The sequence below is a fragment of the Acinonyx jubatus genome, chromosome A3 (assembly GCF_027475565.1).
Source record: "Acinonyx jubatus isolate Ajub_Pintada_27869175 chromosome A3, VMU_Ajub_asm_v1.0, whole genome shotgun sequence".
Classification (NCBI taxonomy): domain Eukaryota; kingdom Metazoa; phylum Chordata; class Mammalia; order Carnivora; family Felidae; genus Acinonyx; species Acinonyx jubatus.
Window position 1 is genome coordinate 84744784 of NC_069388.1, and position 19621 is coordinate 84764404.

At 48.7% G+C, this 19621-nt stretch overlaps 1 protein-coding gene and 2 long non-coding RNA genes across 5 annotated transcripts in view; 2 read left to right on the forward strand and 1 right to left on the reverse strand.

Moving 5' to 3' along the window:
* The window catches only part of ANTXR1 (ANTXR cell adhesion molecule 1), a 256734-nt gene extending 250332 nt beyond the window's left edge, over positions 1-6402 (forward strand). Inside the window, exon 18 of the mRNA XM_053200700.1 lies at positions 6247-6402. Within this exon, the coding sequence (XP_053056675.1) occupies positions 6247-6387 (141 nt within the window). The 3' untranslated portion in view covers positions 6388-6402. The remainder of the gene's footprint in view (positions 1-6246) is intronic.
* The window catches only part of LOC128311219 (uncharacterized), a 213548-nt gene extending 202131 nt beyond the window's left edge, over positions 1-11417 (reverse strand). Inside the window, exon 1 of the long non-coding RNA XR_008289374.1 lies at positions 11283-11417. This is a non-coding gene — a long non-coding RNA (uncharacterized LOC128311219). The remainder of the gene's footprint in view (positions 1-11282) is intronic.
* A 520-nt stretch (positions 11418-11937) lies between these two features.
* LOC113603208 (uncharacterized) lies at positions 11938-17414 on the forward strand. Of its 3 annotated transcripts, none has more exons than XR_003424748.2 (2): positions 11938-12067; positions 15333-17414. It is a non-coding gene; the product is annotated as an uncharacterized LOC113603208 (long non-coding RNA). The 3 variants fall into 3 exon arrangements; XR_003424749.2 differs by having other exon boundaries at positions 15336-17414; XR_008289373.1 differs by having other exon boundaries at positions 15449-17414.
* Positions 17415-19621: the final 2207 nt, after the last annotated feature.

Consider the following 19621-nt stretch of genomic DNA (forward strand, 5'->3'; position numbering starts at 1 on the left):
TCCTCCTTTACAAGTCTGAATCTTCCACATTGTGCATTGATCCTGAGGTCTTGGACCCCTGGGACCCTCCATCCATCTTCCATCTCTCCCTCTCTGACAGCACCTTCCTGTCTGCCTGTAAGCGTGCTCCGGGGTCTCCAACTCTACACTCCCCTTCCTCAACTCCAGGATTCCTTCTGCTGACTGCACAGTTTCCCTCAGTCTCCTCAGAGCTGAACTTTCTGAAGGATTAGTTAGTCTATGTTTCCCCAAGTCTCATTCAACCCTCAACTCACTATGCCCGTCGTATTTGGGAAATGGCTCTGGGGAAACCAGGAGAGCTCTCCACTTCCTCTTGCAACACCTGACCCTGAGGACCCTCCCCTCTATATTGGTTATGGTCCAAAAGGGACATGGAGGATACACAAGCTTGGTTGCTTTTCTCAAACCAGCGCACTCCTCCACCAGTAATCCCTTCAGTCACAAGGAATGGTGCAGTATACTGGGACCAGTTACAGAGACCTACCAGAGTGAGCAGCTGTGGAGGGGGTTACTGGCAGGAGCAGAGGCCTGTGATGGAGGGCGAGAGCCTAGCAAATACATTCTCCAAAGTCTCCTCCTTCCCACCAGCCTCCTGCCTGCCTTCCCCAAGGTTCCCTTGCTGCCCTACGGCAGGCACTCCTCCTGACTTCTCGACTTCTCACTTGGTTTCCATCCTCCGACCTGGTTGTTCTCCTAATATTCTAACCACTCCTGGCCAGTCTTCACTCATCACTTTTCTTCCACCATCTTAAATGTCCTGTCTCAGATCCTGTGGCTGTTCTTTCTTCTCTTCATAAACTCCCTCTCCCTCTCCCGCTCCCTCTCCCGCTCCCTCTCCCGCTCCCTCTCTCTCTCTCTCTCTCTCTCTCTCTCTCCCGCCACCTCTAAGCAATTTCATTTCCCACAAGACACCCACCATAACCTCCAAGGTGGTGCTGACCCAGAACTGCATCTTCACTGTTGACTTCTCGCTGACCTCTCGCTGACCTCTCATTGAATGCTAACCCCACTAGTCATCATATAATTTCACACAGGAAAAATGTGAGTGCCCTTAGCACTACACATCCCAAACAAAATTCATTCTCTTCTCCCTCAGACTCTTGTCCATGTTCCCCCTTCATTAACCACAGGCACCTTGACTTCTTTGCCTTTACAAACTTTTGCTACTCCACGAGTGGTCCAAACCCTGTGGAACAGATGTCCTCTGGGAACTCGTTAGAAACACGAAATCTCAGGCTCCAGCCAGCTGACTGACTCAGAACATGCACTTCGAGAGACCAAGGTGGCCGATATTCACGGTATGATTTAGATGTGCTAGCTTACAGCATGTGCTGCAGCCATTCCTCCTTCCACGTAACACTGGGATGAATATTCCAACTCAGAGGCATGGCATTCAGGTAACACTGGGATGAATATTCCAACTCAGAGGCATGGCATTCAGACAATTCTGCAACTCGCAGGAACCCCTCTACCCATTCACCGCCCTGGGCTCGAGGATGGTGTGCTGACAGACTTCCTATTGTTTTTAAAAATCTTCCCTGTCCCCTCAGTTCTTCCTGCCTATATCCTTGGAGCACTCTGAAAGGCACCCAGATTACCCTTTTGTGAAAGAAAGAAAGAAAGAAAGAAAGAAAGAAAGAAAGAAAGAAAGGAGGGAAGAAAGAAAGGAGGGAAGAAAGAAAGGAGGGAAGAAAGAAAGAAAGAAAGAAAGAAAGAAAGAAAGAAAGAAAGAAAGAAAGAAAGAGAGAGAAAGAGAAAGAAAGAAAGAAGAAAGAAAATGAAAAGAGAGAGAGACGATTTGGGATTTCCAAAACGAGAAGCCCATCTGTCTGAAAAAGCCCCAGCTGACGTTTGTCACGGGACACCCTGTAGAATACAGGACACTCTACTCAATTTTATCAGGATTTTTATCTCTGAGCCTCAGTTTCCTCATCTATGAGGAGATTATAGTAGCTCCTTTATAATGTTTCCACTTATAAAAGTGGCTAAACGTGTAAAATATGCCCTCCACATGGAAGGTGATCAAATATTCACTGAATGAAGAAAGGAAGTTATTTAACATATCAAAGCCTCTGGGGCGCCTGGGTGGCTCAGCCATTAAGGCTCAGGTCATGATCTCATGGTTTTGTGAATTCGAGCCCCACATCAGGCTCAAAGCTGATGGTGCATAGCCTGCTTAGGATTCTCTGTCTCCCTCTCTCTCTGCCCCTCCACTTGCACTGTCTCTGTCTCTCTCAAAATAAATACATAAACTTAAAAAAATTATTAAACATATCTTTTAAAAAAAAACATATCAAAGCCTCAGTTTACTCAAATGTAAAAGGAAGAATACAATACAAGGGTGACTAAATGTAGGCTCCCCAGCCCCGCTATCATACCCTCCCACAGTTCCCACACACGCTCACATACATGCACAAGCATGCACTTCAGGCATGCACAACCCACATGCATGTGCACGCGTGTGTGCAGGCACATGCACTCACACACATGTACTCACGCTCATACATGCACGTGTACATGTGTGTACACACAAAACAGCCACAGGAACTCTGGCCCCTTTCCCCTGATGTCTCCCCCATAGCCTCCTGCTCTCCAGATTCATTCACAGGGTCCATTATAGAGCATCTACTGGCCTACCCACTGCTATCCCAACCCTCCAGCCCTCCTTCCACAGCGGACACAGTGATCATTCCGGAATACAAGACTGAATTTTCTTTTTTTTTTTTTTTTAATTTTTTTTTCAACTTTTTTTTATTTATTTTTGGGACAGAGAGAGACAGAGCATGAACGGGGGAGGGGCAGAGAGAGAGGGAGACACAGAATCGGAAACAGGCTCCAGGCTCCGAGCCATCAGCCCAGAGATCGTGACCTGGCTGAAGTCGGACGCTTAACCGACTGCGCCACCCAGGCGCCCCACAAGACTGAATTTTCATTCCTGCTTGAAGTCCTTACACTAGAGCCAGGCCAAACCCACTCTACATCCCCAAATGTGCTGTGCGGTGTCAGGCCTCTGGGCTTTCACACACATTACGTTTTCTCTATTGAAAATCTTTGGCTCCAGGGAGCTAACTCCCACTTGTCAAGACTCAACTTAAGCACGGCCTCCTCTGGCTTTCCCTGCTGCCTCCCACCAGAGTGGCCCCTCGAGGCCCTGAGCACCCGTAGCAAGAGATGCGACACTCTTGATGTCACACTGTCCTTCTATCCTTAGACTGTGAGGCTTCCGCTGAAAGGGCGGGCCTACACTGGCCCAACTCCATCTTGTTCTGTGTTCTTCACTTTGACCACGCCTCCTCCCCTTGAGTAACCTCCTGCTCACCTGCCTAGCAGGACTCGGACCCTTCCCCAGCCAATCGGCTGAGGCCACAGCCATTACCTCACCAACTGCCCCTAGGCCCCAATAAAACCTTTGTCCTTTTGAGACTCGTTGCCCCCCCTTCCCACCCCCCCCCCCCCCCATCTCACCACTGCGGTGCAGGTAGGGGATTGAGCTCGAGCTAGCTCGAATAAAGGCTCTTTTGCTTTTACATCGGACTCAGCTCCCTGGCGGTTTTGGGGGATCACGAATTCTGGGCATAACACCGCCAGAGCAAGGACCCACCATCTCTGACTGCGTGTTTCCAGTCCACCATCCCAAAGCAGGGAGCACAGTGGGTGCCCAGTAAATGTTGGTTATTAAGTGCTGGTCCCGGGAGAACTTGAGGAACACTGCTCCCCAGCCCAGCCCACCCCCCACAACCAATCACAGTCCCAGGAGACCAGGGTTCCACCAGAAGGAGCACACAGCCTCCTGTCCCCGGTGACTAGGGAACAGGACTAGACACTAGGACACATTAGGTCTTATCCCTTGAGTTGGAAGTGCAGAGCTGGGGACAGAATCCACGGAATGAAACTTGCAAGAGGCCAACTCTTATGTCTGCACCACTGCACCCAGACTGCCTTGGCCCAACCCCTAGGCCCCACCTCCCTGCAGCTCTTACACACATTTCCCTCTGCTTCCTTCAAAGCAGAAAAACAACCACCCTTTCCAAAAGGCAGGAATGTTGGGGGAGGCGGGATTTGCTTGCCCAGAAATAAAGATCCAGATTTCCTTTCCCAGTCGGAGAGATTTCTCCAGACTGGGCATCGCCACGAGGGCAGCGCACCCCCAGGCCTCAGGACAGCAAGTCTGACCGAGATGCCCCACAAGTGCCCGCGTCACAGGGACCCTGTGGTCAAGGATGTGTGAAAGGAGCAGTGTGGAATGGAAACGAGTTCTGCCCACAGCACTGCTGCCTGAGGGAGAAAACAGTCCTGTCCCTCACCCTCCTCTGTAACAGGTGCCATCCCTGCAGATGTCACAGACACATCAAATTTACATTAGTTCAGGGAAAGCCTGCGGCGGACAGGTGCAGTGCAAGGAGCTTGGGGAGGCTCAACATATGAGACCTGACAGGACCTCTGCCCTCAAATGTCCCTGAGCTCCACCCTGGGTGGGGTACCAGTGCGGGTCTGAAGGAATCGGACAGCAGTTCTTGCCGTGGGGAAGCTGACATCTCATTGGAGGCAGGGCACGAGGCCCACTCAGAAAATAAAGAACATCACAAGGCAGGATGTAACCAGGAGCTAAACTGGGGGCATGGACGTGAGCTGCTCTAGAACTTTGAGAAGAGATGAGAGAAGCTATGTGGACAGGGAATATCAGGAAGGTTCATGAAGGAATACCTAGAAGGATGGATGGACAAGGTGGAAAGGACATTTCAGATGGGGAAGAGCTCGTGCAAAGGCACAGAGAACGGTCTGTCGTGGTGCATCTGTAGCAAAGACATGGGTTTCTGCTCATTACATTGGCTATGGCTTATTTTGACTGATGATTCACTTTGAAATCAGCCCTGCCAGGGCTCTATGCTGCCTAGAAGCCTAGGCGGGTTGAGCCATCTTCCTGCCCAGCCATGCAAACAAACCACAGAGCATAGCCAAACCACGGGGAGCGAGTCAGACAAGGAGAGGAAAGTCAGCTTGGGAACAAGCGTGCGCTACTTCTTAAAAGTCCAAGGAGGAAACCTTGTCCTTCCAACCTGTATGCAACGACACCATCTGTGCTTAAAAACACTGAAATTGACGCTAGTGGGAGAGATAGCTGCAGAGAACCGGGGAGAGCTATTCAAAGATTTGTCAGCTTATTTATCCGCCTAGTCTTTCATTGGCTTCACTGATCCATCGAAGTTCCCTGCAAGATGAAATACCCTGAGCTCTGTGGTGGGCAGCTTCTAAAATGGCTCCCCATGACCCCCACCGCCTGGAATTGGTGCTCTGCTGTAGCCCCTCCCCTCAAACGTAGGCTGGACCACATTTTCATACTTCTTTTTTGTTGTTTGCTTTGTTTCGTTTTAAAGTTTGTGTTTAGCTATTTTGAGAGAGAAAGCACGTGTGGGGGAGGGGCAGAGAGAGAGAATCCCAAGCAGGCTCAGCACTGTCAATGTCAGGCCCGATGCGGGGCTCGAACCCATGAACCACGAGATCATGACCTGAGTTGAAGTCAGACGTTTAACCGACTGAGCCACCCAGGCACCCCTCATACTTCTAATTAGGAGAAAATAGTGGGAAAGTGATGAGATGTCACTTCTGAGATTGTATTTTGTCTTGCTCACACTTTCTCTGGCTCCTCTAGCTTGCTCGCCCTGACGAAGCCAGCTGCTACACTATGCGCTGCCCCTCAGAGAGACCCACATGGCAAGGACCTTCTGGTGGCCTCTGGCTGATCAATGAGCTAAATCCTGCCAACCACCACGGAGTGCACTTGGAAAAAGATCCTGCCCAACTGAGCCCAGAGGTGCCTCTGGCCCCAGCTGAGACCTTGACTGAAGCTTGTGGGGCCCTGAGCCTGAGGCCCCATTCGAGCCATTCTTGACCCACAAAAACTGTGGGTCTTGTTTTTTGCCACTAAATTTGGGGGTCAATTGTTACACAGCAACAGATAACAAATCCACTCTCCAATCAGGTCTTCTGTAGTTATTAACGAGATCATATGTGTGCCTGAGCTGATACAATCACATACAACTAGAAATGTCCCCTGAAGCTAAATCTTTTCCCCCAAACTCACTGTTAATTAGCGTGTCTCCCAGTAAAGTTAGTGCACAGTTTTCAGATTGTCCAACTTGAGAATTAACTTACGTGTGTAGAAAAGGATGGGGGAAGCTGGGAGCTTTACATTATGCTGACGTATGCTGACTCTTTCACATCTAGGCAGACGCTGCACATCCCTTTGGAGAAAATCTTCCTTCTCATAGGAGGCAGACAACCACCTGTTTCCAGAGAACAGGCACCCACAGACTCAGGTGGGGTATATTCAATACGTCTAACAGCAGGTGTGGGCATGAGAGCTGACCAAGACAGGTGCCAGCTGATCCATCACATCCCAGGTAAGCCCCTGGTCCTGAGGACAGGGTGTGCCAGAACTCTTGGAGGCTTGACAAGGCTTTCCCCCTCTCTGACATTCTGTGACAGGCAGCATTCTGGAAAAAGGGAGTGCCGAGTGCCAAAGGAGAGCCCAGCTGGCTTGTTCCAAACCTGGCGACATGGACAGGATGGTCGTCTCTGAAGATCAAATTGGGGAAAGACACCAAGGGCTCCAAGGAGGAACCCACCAGAAAGTAAAGAGGAAGATGCTGTTTGTGTGCTTGTTTGAATGTCTGTCTGTTGGAGGGGAAGTCATCTGGGCTGGCCTGAAGGAGCCAAGGGTCATAGAGGAGGCAGGGAGCTCCAGTCCCTTCTGTCCTGGCTTTGCAGGTTAGTGACTAAACTTATGAGTGTGTTCCCACAGGGCTAAAACTTAGAGCCCAGCATGGGACCTCAGGAGTTCAGTTCTGAGCAGATTTTGGAGGTGAGATCTCCAAATTAAAAAACACCCAGCACCTGAAGAAACGGGTCTTGAAGTCATGGGAGCTCAAAACTGGAGAAAAGGACTTTTCTTATTGTGGTAATATATACACAACATGAAATTTACCATTTTCACCATTTTTAAGAGGACAATTCAATAGCATTAAGCATATCCACACTGTTTTGCAATCATCACCACATCCATCTGCAGAACTCTTTTCAGCTTGCAAAACTGAAGCTCTGTGCCCATGAAATAATAACTCACCACCCCTCCCTCTCCCTTGCCCTTAATAACTACTCAGTCCTATTCTACCTTCTGTCTGTACGAATTTGCCTATTCTAGGATCTTCATATAAGTGGACTCATGTAATATTTATCCTTTGTGTCTTAATTTCACTTAACATAACATCTTAAGGTTCATTCATGTTGTAGCATGATCAGAATTTCATTCCTTTTCAAGATTTATTCTGGGGCGCCTGGGTGACTCAGTTGGTTGAGCATCTGACTCTTGATTTTGGCTCTGGTCATGATCTTGTGGTTCGTGGGATCAAGCCCCACTTGAGATTCTCTTTCTCCCTCCCTCTCTGCCCCTCCCCTGCTTGTGAACACACTCTCTCTCTCAAAAGAAATATTTTTTAAAAAGATGTATTACTATTATATTGTACATATATAGCTGACCCTTGAACAACACTGGGGAGTGGGGTGCCGACCCCCTGCACACACAAAAAATCTACATATAATGTTTACTCCCTTAAAACTTAACTACTAATAGCCTACTGATGTCCAGAAGCCTTACTGATAATATAAACAATCAAGTAACACATATTTTGTGTATGTATTACATACTGTATTCTTATAATAAAGCTGGAGAAAAATGTTAAGAAAATCATGAGAAACTTCATTTACAGTACTATATTACATTTATTTTAAAAAAAACTGGGGTGCCTGGTGGCTTAGTCGGTTAATTTTTTAAGTGGATGAATTGTATGTAAACAACACTGTGATAAAAAAAAAATTAAAATGAAAAAGTGCTCCTTTTTTAATAAAAAATATTAAGAAAAGTAAAACTTTGTTGTTATTTTTCAAGACATATTTTGAAAAATAAAAAGTGGCAACCTTATGTGCATCCCAAATTTTTTTCAAAATGTTCAGGGCTGAAAATCTGACAAGCCTGTGCATTATCTATAGTTATATATAAATTACTCCAAAATTTAGCAGTTTATAGGAATAGACACTTATTATTTGATAATTCCTGTGAGCTGGGAATCTGGATGGGCTTCACTGGGCCCTCTGGCTCAGAGTATTTCAATCAAGGTATCTGCTGGGACTGTAGTCTCATCCGAAGGCTTGACTGAGGGAGGGTTCACTTCCAGGCTGACTCACATGGCTCGTGGCAGGACTCAGTTCCTCTCAGGCTGTTGGACTGAGGAAATCTGTTCTTGCTTTGTGAGCCTCTCCATTGGGCAGCTCACAACATGGCAGCCAGCTTCTAGGATAGCAAGCAAGTGAAGGACCAAGAGAGGGCAAGACAGAACCAGAGACTTTTTAAAGGCTGCCTTCCACAGCCATCAGTCTGAATATGGGGGAGCCAGGTTTGTTGGGGCAGCAGACCTCCTCCAGGATGACAGGAGAAAGGGGGCAGAGGCTGGGAGCCACTACTCCTACCTGTGTAGTTATGCGGATGGAAGCTGAGGGGGGTGGTTCTATTTTCTTCCAAAATTAGGGCAGCGGCCAAGGACAGAGAGCAGGTGATACAGTAGGAGGGCTGAAGGGAATGGAGAGCTTTCAAATAGCTGGTGTGGGGAAGCGGGGACAGACACGAGCACAGCACCACACGGGGTGCTCCAGCCGGGACCTGAGCCTGGAAGCTTTAAGCTCCAGATAAGCTACACCCCAAGGCTCCAGGCAGTTTGTGTCCAAAGGAGGAGTCAGTACTGAAATCCACCCCTTCTTCTGAAAAAACCACCTTGTGTGCGGCCAAGGCCCATACATGATCCCAAGGGGAAGTGGGCAGCCACCAGGAACCTGAATGTGGATGTTCTGGGCAAATGTGAGCTTCACCTGATGCTGAGGGGCTGTGCTCTTGACGTCCTCCATACACAGATCCGGCCACGAGGCTCGGTGAGCTATGGCCCTGCCCATCCTGCAGGGTCACTCTGCCCAGGGGCTGCCGGCCCTCTCCAGAACTGGATGAGCAACCTCTCTGTCAGATGTCCTGGGAAAGCAGATCCACGCACAGGAAATGAGAGGATCTGAGTCCCAAGCTGCAGTAAAATGGCATTTCCTTTCCTCACTGAGCCTGGGACAGGTCTGTCCCAAAGGTGAATTCAAGTCTCCACTCTCTCTCCTGCTTGAAGGCCTGGGTGCAGCAAAGGCAGAGAGGGCCCTCTCTTTGGAAGAAAGAGGACGACCGTCACAACTCTGCACGGAGGCCCATGCTCCCAAGGACAGTCTGGTGACCCTAAAGAGCCACCATTTCTCGTGGAGGGATATGCAGGACGCTCTGCATCTCACTGCCCTCCACTTGTCTGGGCCTCAGGTACAGCCCTATTCAATATGTCAGCCTGATCTCAGCCGCATTGCTGGGCATGAACAGAAAAGCTTCCCACCTGCAGGGAATAGCAGGAAAGAGAGCAGTGTCCCATTTCCCAGGCCAGGGCAGCCTCATACTGACAAGGTGTGGAGGCAGAGCCAGGACCACCAGGACCACTCTTACACGACAGCATGCTGAGTGAAGCTCAGGAGAGGCCAGCCATGCTGCGGGGATGGAGGCGAGGGCCCTGCATGGGCAGTGGGCGGTGAAGTTGACTGAAACGTGGTTTTACACTAGCGGGGAAACTGCTATGAGTCACACGTACCGGTCAAACAGTGGCAAGCCGGTCGGGCATTTTGGTCAAGACCAAGGCACAGTCGACCCATTTGTATCTACTGTTGGGTGTGGCCGGCACTCCCTGCCCACATCTTCTAGCCCAGGCCCTTTCAGATCACCTCTCAGCCGGACCTTGGCCAAGCCAACTCCTCCAAGCCAACCATAAAGATGAGCGTAGGAGCTGGCCGCCTCAGAGGCTGCACATCTGCCCTTCTCTCCACCAGAACCATTGCTCACCGAGGAAGAAGCAGGCGTTAAGTAAGACCCAGAGTCCCAAGGCTACCTCCACATCTAGTAATTCAGAATTGTTTTGAATAACCAGATCCAATTTCTAAACCAAGGCAGATTCACTTTGGGCCCTCGTTTTAGATACAGCCAGAGACTGTGGAATTGTATAAAATTTCTGGGCATAGGAGACTCCATTTTGAAGCTCCGTTTTCTTTTCCAACTAATGAACTCTTGAACTGGCCCAGAAGCGGCAATAGCTTTACAAGCAGTTGCTCATAACATTTCAACACAGTCAGACGCCTGGGTGTCAGTTAAGCATCCAACTCTCGATTTCGGCTCAGGTCATGATCTCACTACTCATGAGTTTGAGCCCCGCATCGGGCTCTGTGCTGACAACTCAGGGCCTGGAGCTTCCTTCAGATTCTCTGTCTCCCTCTCTCTCTCTGCCCCTCCCCTGCTCGCGTGCTCTCTCTCTCTCTCAAGATAAATAAACATTAAAAAAAAATTTCAACAGAGCAACTGGCATTTGGGTCATGTGAGGTAGGTAATGTTAATTAATACCAGGGATAGTTTCATTTGATAGCACCGATAATAAAATAATCAATAACAGTAATCAGAAGTGGCTTAACCAGTCAGCACCAAATTAGAAGGGGTTTTTTCTTCTCTTCTTTATCTAAATCATGTCATTACTCCTTCCTTCCTTCTCTTAAAAAAAAAAAAAATCCTTGCTTTCCCCCCATGAGCACTTTTCTGGTTACTCCAGACTCTCTGCTCCCCAAACTGCAATTCCGAGACCCAAAATAAAGGCCTTTATTCTTTTTCAGTTTTGCCTTTTTTTTCTTTTTCTTTCAGTTGACAAGACAAAGGTGCTCTGGTCACACCACAGCCCAGGAGCTGAGACAGACAACACACTGACCTTGGGGACACCAACATTCTTTTCTTGTCCCCCCTGTAGCTGTGGACTGAAAAATCAGCCCAGCCTTGCTGTGTTCCTTGTGCCAAAAGAGTAGGAGCCAAAGAGAAAACAGGCAGGAGAGAACAATTTTGAGCAAGCTATTTACAGGCAGATTCACTTTCTTGCTTTCAAAACCTGAGCTATAAACCACCAGAAAACTGCAATTTGCAATCAAATGGCAAACGCTCATACTTATGGCTGGGGGATGTCAGCTTCCTGAGGATCTAAAATGGTGGGTACGACATGGGCTTTAGCCACCAACAAGTAGGAAAGAGAGAGGGCCTGGAGCTTGGCACAACCGTAGGGGGCCTTTTTTGTGTGTAAACGTAGCACCTAATTTAAGGCACGCACCTGAGTGGTCATCCACCAGCCCAGCCGGAAGCCAGAGCCCAATTCTCCGCTGCTCCCTTTTCGGCAGGAAGCCAGGACTCCAGGCCCAGCTGTCCCAGGCAACAGCCATTTGCTGCATCCAGTCAAGGGGGCAGCAAGAAACCACAGAAATCTAAAAGGGCAGAGAGAAAGTTTTCAGTCTAGGGGCCGGTGCCCTGACACCAGCTCGTTTACCCCTGCCCTGACCCTGGATGGGAGGCAGGATGGCCTCATTTTACAGGGGAATATTCATCTCTTGTGTTCAGAGCACTCTTGGGGATTTTCCGAGCGAGCAGCGGGGAAGAAGCTGGTCCAAAGCGATACCGTGCTTGCCCGGTCACTGTGGCCGACTGGGGCCTCAAAGAACCACTCTGGTACCAGCGACCATTGCCCTTTTGGAGTCTCCACACGCCCCCTTGTGGTCACTGCACGCCCCTGCAGCTTCTGTCGCTCGGGTCACAGTCCCCGTTATCCCGGCCACACCCGGGGGTGCCGGAGACAGATGTGGCCCGGCGGGAGGCCCGGTCAGCCTTCCTCCCAGAGGCAGGTCTGGGCTGACTGAAGCACCATCCGGTCGACCGGGTGCGTCCGGGGCTCCAGACACAGGTGGAGGCGGCGGCAGCGCTGGAGGAGTCGCGGGACGACCTCTGCCCCTCCCCTCCAGAACCGAAATCCGGGACGGCCGGCGCCCGCGGGGCCTAAGAAGTGCCTGACGCCTGCCTGGCGGTCGTTCCCCAGTTTCCCGGGAGGATCGGTGGGAGGCCGCGGTGCGTGAGCTCAGGGAGCTGGGGGAGGCAGGGGCCGCGAGGGCTCGGAGGGCGCCCCGGCCAGGCCCGCAGCGCGCGCGGCTCCCCAAGGCGGCCCTGAGGTTCCGCGCCCCCTTACGGCCGGCGCGGTGCGCCCCGCAGGGAAGAAAAGGACAAGAAGACGGAGAAAGGGCCTTGCCTGGTGACTGTGTTTGTCTCCTTCGTCCCGACTCCGCGCTACTTTGCCCGCTTGCGCTGAGACAGGCTTGGGGAGGCAGTGCCCCCTGGTGGCCTCTGGCCGTCATGGCGACTGTCTTCTTCCTGGGCACCACTCGGGTTTCCCCCGGGTTTATTTTGTCCTCCTGAGCAAGCCAGTGCTTCCAGCCAGTCACACCTTCCTGGGGCGCGGGGGTACAAGAGGGGCACAATAACAACACAAAATAGCTTTTTTCTGGTTCAACCCCACCTGCAGAATTGTGGATACTGTAGACCGCGACAGGTTCCAACAATTAGTTCAACATACCCCAGGGAGTCTGGGCCACCTTGTGACATAAGCTGACCCTTTCTCTGTCCATTGGTCTCCCCTCTATTCCCAATACTCAGCTCTGACCTTCAACATGGCCGCTGGCGGAGGCCCTCAGGGATAAAGCTGTGGTGCTCTGTGCCCCCTGAACTCAGCCTTACTCAAAAGTTGTCCTTTCCCTCTCACCTTAAGTGACTTCCCTTAGGACCCTCATGCAATTAGCCAGTCAGTATTATTCCACTGCCTCCCATGGGTCTCAAATTAGAATACCAAAACTAAAACCCTTGCTATATTGGCAAGGTACCTTTTTTTAAATTTTAATATTTTAAACCAACAGTGCTCTCGAATACTATTTTTTACTGAGAAAGTGCTAATTGGTTATAGAGGGGAAAAGCAGAGAATGAGGACATCTGGATACCAGCCCTAGTGGTCACCAACGGACTTTGTGATTCTGGAGGTCTTTCTGTGCCTGGCTGGTCACCTATTAAAATGGCAGGTAGTGAGGACAGAAGCCTGGAATAGTAGGGCCTGTGGTGTTCATATGGGGAGAGGGAAATGGAGATACCTGGAGAAGGAACTTGAAAAGGAGACAGTAGAGCAAAAGATGACAGAGTGGACATCATGGTGTTGTTTCAGCCCCACCCACCCCAGACGCTGAGCCCTGTAGTACATCGAGGATCTGGAACGGTGGGGTGACCAGGGAGGTGCTCATGAAGCCAGGCGTGGCCCTGAGGAGAGGGCACAATAGGTGTGGCAGACATCCAACCCAGACCTGGCGGAAGACATGGATGGATTTGTCCCCAAACACATGAGTAAAATTCCTGAGAACTTTCAGAAATGCCTGTGTCATTTGGGGTGGTGGTAGACACTGAGGTCCTATAGTTGTAAGGGACCCTGAAGTTGAAGAAATAAAGCTAATGGATGGACCCCAGATTAGCTGCTCCTGAGGATACCCAGGGGACACAGTCAGGTTTCATCTTGATCACTGGAATCCTGGTGCCATGCATATATACATCGTGCACTTTGCCACCCTTGGAATAGAACCAGTTTATTCATCAGGGAAATGGTGGAAGGGCATCAATAGGGAAGTCTGGTGCCCATAGTTGGACATGGCCCCTCAGTGCTCCCTGCTGGTCTTGGAGACCCCAGAAGGCAGTGATGAGGCAACAACTGAAGAGCCCCCCACAGGCTGCTGAGCCTCTACACAGGTCTAGAGATGTGTCCAGATATTCAGGAGGGAGAAAAATACAAACAGCTTTACCCAAGCTTGTGGAGATTCCTGATCACTCCATGTTCCTTGGAAAAAGGATGCCTGAAAGCACTCTATAAGTTTCCTTTCTCAGGCCTTAAGTTTCTAGGACTGTCTTCCTGGAGACTGTGGGGATATCAGATGTGCCAGAATCTGGGACCCTCTCCAGATAGGAGCATGCAAGCTGGATCCAGCAGTTCCTGGAGCCCACTAGAGCCCACTAGATCCATCCTGCCTTTCCAGTGACATGCTCCAGTAAATCCACTTTTGTGCTTCAGTGCAAGAGAGTAGGATTTTTCTTTACTCATAACCAAACGAGTCCTCTTGCGATATGAGAGCTTGCAGAGACTTCACAAATGATTGGATACGGGCCAACAAGAGGGCAACATCTCAGGCAATGGCGATATGAAGCGTGATTGATTGGGAGGACCCCAATGCTCTTAAGAGCGACAGAAAAATTAGGTAGTTGGAGTGCAAGTCTGTGCTTCTGAATTGTCGGTGTAGGCTGATCCAATAGACTTTAGATCACAAAAGGTCTGGTTTTACGCTTTCATCTGGCAGGTTAGTCTCTCTTGCAATCACTAAACCCCTCCCACCCTTGTACTTCAGATACTGGAACTCCACACTTAATTTTGAAGTGTATTGGGTGCCTGGAAAAAAAAAAAAAACCACACACACACACACACACACACAATAATGAAATTCTACCCAAGTCCAAATGGCATGAACTAGCTACACACAAAGAGCAGAGGCCCCTGTGGATTGAGGATTATTAAACATGAAGTATGTTTGTCAGGAAAAACCTTTGTTTATATAAACAGAAGAAGCACCACCATGGTAACCCTGCTTGGTTTGCTCTGCAGCCCATAAAGGCCTCCCCACCAAAATCCCGCCTCCTTTTTCACTGCTAGCCTACATTTTTTAAAAACACCTCCAGCCAAAATTCCATGATCTGCCTGCTTGGTTTCCAGGCTCAGAAAATATCATTTTAAAAGTGCTGGGGAACTGGCTGAAACCACTGCCAAAGCTTCTAAATGAAAGCTCATTTCTCACACACACACACTCTCACACACAAAGACACATTTTGTTTGCCAACTACAGTATGCTTTTCCTTTTTTATGCAACCCAAGTTTCCCTGGGCCCCACAGGCCTGCTGGGCCAATGAAATAACCTTAACATACGGCCAGCAGTAACCCACATTTGCTCTGGGTTTTTCTCCCACCTGCTCACAGAGGGCTTTGGTCTCCAAGGTACTGTTCCTGAGTAAGAGGTGTACTTCCATGAGGCCCTTGAACAAAGCCACTACTTGACTATGCGGTGCAACCTCTCTCTGTGGTGGTGTCCACCCACAGAGCTCCCCCAACACCTCTATCCTCTGCCCGAAAATCAGGCCACTTGGTGATGTGTGGTGAATCTGGGGAGAATCCCCTATTTTCCATTGTGTTCTTCTCAATTAACGCACCCCAAACCAGGCTGCTGTGCTCACTGTCTTATCGTCTTGTTGACATTTTTAGCAGAAGATGCCCCTGCCTTCCAAAGAACCCAGCCACACATCCAAGGGCTGGCCCACGTGGGGGCACCTGGCTCTTCTCCGGCAGCTAAGCTCAAAGTCATCCTGTCTGATACACAGGGCCTCACCTGAATAGGCTTCTGGGGGACCCAGCCCACCCATTCTCCACATCCAAACACATCTGACCCATGCGGGGATCCCCGAGTGGGGATCCCTGATCCACTAACAAGAGAGGCCATTAGGAATGCAGCAGTGACAGCCGCCTTCTCGTCCGCCGCCTGAGGTAGAAGATCCGGGCTCAAGCATTGGGGAAAGGATGGCTCTACTCTGAAGAGAACAATAAATTGACATCAGATCATTTTCCAACAGCTTTTCCCACTTCTTCACATTTGCCACATTGCATTCTACATTCCAATTTCCAAAAGGACAGGAGCATGAATAATATAAGAGAAAGAAAAAAAATTAACTGGAATCAAGAACTTTATCATTTTCAAGCATGAGATTTATGGCTGAGCATCGGGTATGGCTTTTACCCAAAATGTTCTCCTCAAGATACCAGGGAAACCAGACCTGCACGGACATAGTGATGTTGCAATAAATTGAGTTAAAGTCATTTATTAAGTTTGGTCAAATTCCGGGGTTTTTTTTTTCTTGGCTTGCTATAGTTTTTGCTTAATTTTTAGAGTTCTGAATTTGATAGAGAATACATAGTTTCTTCTCTCTCGATTACCTACTTCCCATTCACATTTCTGGTAAGTTTTACCTTCCATATGCTACATGTATTACATATGTTACACATAGTACAGGATTAAAAGTCCTTTCTTACACATTCTCTCGAGTAACAAGTGTTTAAGAGCTTGAAGGCCCCAGTTCATTCTCAACTCAGGCTTCAATTCACACATTTCCAACTCAACCCAGGGTAGGTGGGAGCCAAAAATGACTTTTAGAGAAGGGCAAATTGGCTTCCCCTGGTGTGTTTCAGTCCAAGCTTCAAACCGAGAAAATGATGCCTCTGCTTAGTTCTAGCCCCAACCAAGGAGCAGGAAGAGAAGGTACACAAATTTCTGCATCAATCAGGCCTTTTCCATCATTACTTTCTTCAAAGTGTATATACCGATACCAATTCCCACACCACTGCTGGGGGGGAACAAAGGCAATAGGAAATGTAGATAAAATTAAATTTCCTTATAACTTGCAGCCCATTGACAGATACTTGAGGCGGGCAGAATATGGCCTTCTTCCAGGGACTCCCAACTGTCTTGATGTTAATGCTTTGCTAGAGGGAAAAACAACCTGAGCTTGACAATTGCTAGGCCTCCAGGGTTCGGAGTCTTCTTTAGTATATCCTTTCAGGAACTTCCCCTTATCTTTACTTCCCCCAGTTCCCAAGTATGTAATCAGTCACTCATCACAATCCCAGGGCAGCTCTTTCTGCCCATGGGTCCTGTCCCTGGGCTTCAATAAAACCACCCTTTTTGTACCGAAGATGTTTCAATTCTTTCTTGGCCATTGGTTCCAAATCCCAACACTTCAGACCTCGTCATTTCGGTGTCTTATGTGGGGCTTTGAGTCTTCTTGTCTGGACTTTGAGCCTTGGTGCAAATTTGGTGAGTATTTCCTCTCCTCTCTCTTTACTTTCATTTCAGGGGCTTTTCAGGGAGTATGGTCTTTTTGGAACACTTTCACGTCGTTTGCTCAGGCTGCAGTCCTCTAACCCATGGCTACTCTGTGGGGAGGAGAAAGCCTGCTTTTTGGCTGGAAATTAGTACCCTGGCCGGAATGGTAATAAGACCCAGAAACTTGATGCCTCTCTTTGTTTCTGTCCTTATACAAAAAGTGGTCAGTCTCGGTCACAGGACAGCCACCAAAGTCACAAGGATGGCTGCCAATCTTAAGACTCCCGTATGAGGGTTGCCTGGATGGCTCAGTCGGTTGAGCGTCCGACTTCAGCTCAGGTCATGATCTTGTGGTTCGTGAATTTGAGCCCCGCGTCGGGCTCTGTGCTGACAGCTCAGAGCCTGGAGCCTGCTTCGGATTCTGTGTCTCCCTCTCTCTGCCCCTCCCCCGCTCGTGCTCTGTCTCTCTCTCTCTCTCTCAAAAATAAATAAATGTTAAAAAAAAAGTTTTCCTCCTCATTGGTCTAATGTGATCCCCTCCACATCTCTGGTCTAGCCGCTTCTGGTCCCAGGGGCCTCCACTCAGAGCTGACCAATTCCCAACCAGGACCATTTCCTAGGAAGTTGGTTGTAAAGACATGTGTGGGAATATTGCCTAGACCATGATGGATTTCTATCTTTACTGTTTCCTGTCAATGTCCTCTACTGACTACTTAAATTACAAAATTGGGTAATTTCACCTTGTAAAACTTTTCCAGTGTTTTCCATGGGTTAAAAACGGTGGGTTCTTACACAGCCTTCTCAGCAAGGCAAGCCAACGTGCAGCATGGCCTTCTCAGCAAGAATTCTTTCTCGGCTGTCGGCCCCAAACTCCCAACATTTCCACATCACCACCAAGCAATTAACTCAGTTCTGACGCTGTCTACGCAGACATAGCATCAGATTCCACCGGGACTAACCTCACTCCAGGTGCCAATTGCATGTCCAGGCTGTCATCCATACTTCCAACAAGACTGGCTATAAATCAGAGGTTCCCACGGCCCCTTCCTTGGGTTTAATTGATTTGCTACAGCAGCTCACAGAACTCAGGAAACCCATATACTCGCTAGATAACTGGTTTATTAGAAAGGATATTAAAGGATATGAATCAATAGCCAGATGATGTGATACCTGTACATAGGGCAAGGTATGTAGGGAGGGGCACACAGCCTCCCTGCCCTGTCCGGACACACCACTCTTGCTGTACCTTCGTGTGTTCACCAACCTCGAAGATCTCCAAACCACATCCTTTTGTGTCTTATGGAGGCTTCATCGCATAGGCATGAGTAATTCACTAGCCATTTTGACTGATTCTGCCTCCAGCCCCTCTCTCCTCTCTGGAAATCAAGGGGTGGAACTGAAAGTTCCAGTCATCTAATCACATGATTGTTTCCCCTGGCAACAAGCCCCCATCCTTAGGTGACCCAGGGACTTTCCACGTCACCTCAATAACATAACAAAGGACATTTAACAAAAGAGATAAACTTTAGGACATTTCTCACTTAGGAAATTCCTGGAATTTTAGGAACTCTGTGCAAGAAACTGGACAACCAAATATGTATTTATTATAAATCACAGCACCACAGCATGCAAGGTATTTTTGCTCTTATTATTTCACTCAGAGTCATATCTGCAGGGCACATAGTTAGTGCTCCTTCCTATACCATGGTCCAAACAATAGACTTAAGTAGGTGGGTCCATGAATATAAAGAGATAAGAAGCTATTGAACCGATGTAATGAATGTTTTCCCCTCCAGGGAGACAGAGAGCCACGAGGTTGTACAATTGATGTGGTTTGAAGTGGGGCTCAGGAGCCAATGCCCAAGAGAATTCTTGAGACATCTTCAGTGCAAAAAGGGTGTTTTTATTACAGCACGGGGACAGGACCCATGGGCAGAAAGAGCTGCACTGGGATTGTGAGGAGTGACTGATTATATATGATCTAACTTACGGACGAGAGAGTGACGTTAGGGTCCCAGGAAATTGAGTCTATAGATTGCTGGAGATTGCTTTTTTCTTGTAAATCGTTAAGATAGTTCCAAGTTGATGGAGATTCATGTGCTTCAAAACTGTGATCTCTATCAGTTAACCATTTGTTTTTCCCTTTGTTCTTGGGGAGTCAGGAGTGCATGAGGAATGTCACACATATCCCACCCAAGGGGGGGTGTTGTGGTGTATTAGCTTGTGCTTTGTCCTCAGCTTGCCTTTTGCCGTCTCACCACAATGGACCCAATGAAGCTACGAGATCTAAAGACTAAAGACTGTTTCTTACAGTGTGTGGACTTTTGCCACCTACACACAGATCATCTTTGATGATTGTTAAAAATGCATATTCCTGGGCCACAACTCCACCCGCTGAATCATAATCTCAGGTATTGACCTAAGAATCTGCATCTTTTAATGGGCTCTTCGGACATGTTAAAATTTGAGAGCTACTTTCCCAAGGCCGAACAGGAGACATTGTGTCTAAGGGAGACGCGGTAGTCTCTTTTTGCAAAACTGTGCTCTCCTGGGAAACAGTGATGACCAGGATACCAATCAGGTCCTTTAGGAGTTAGAGTTGTACGGCTTTAAGCCCCAAGTTCACATCACCTAATGGCACAAAAATTGAGAAATAACAAAAAGAATTTCTAAGCAT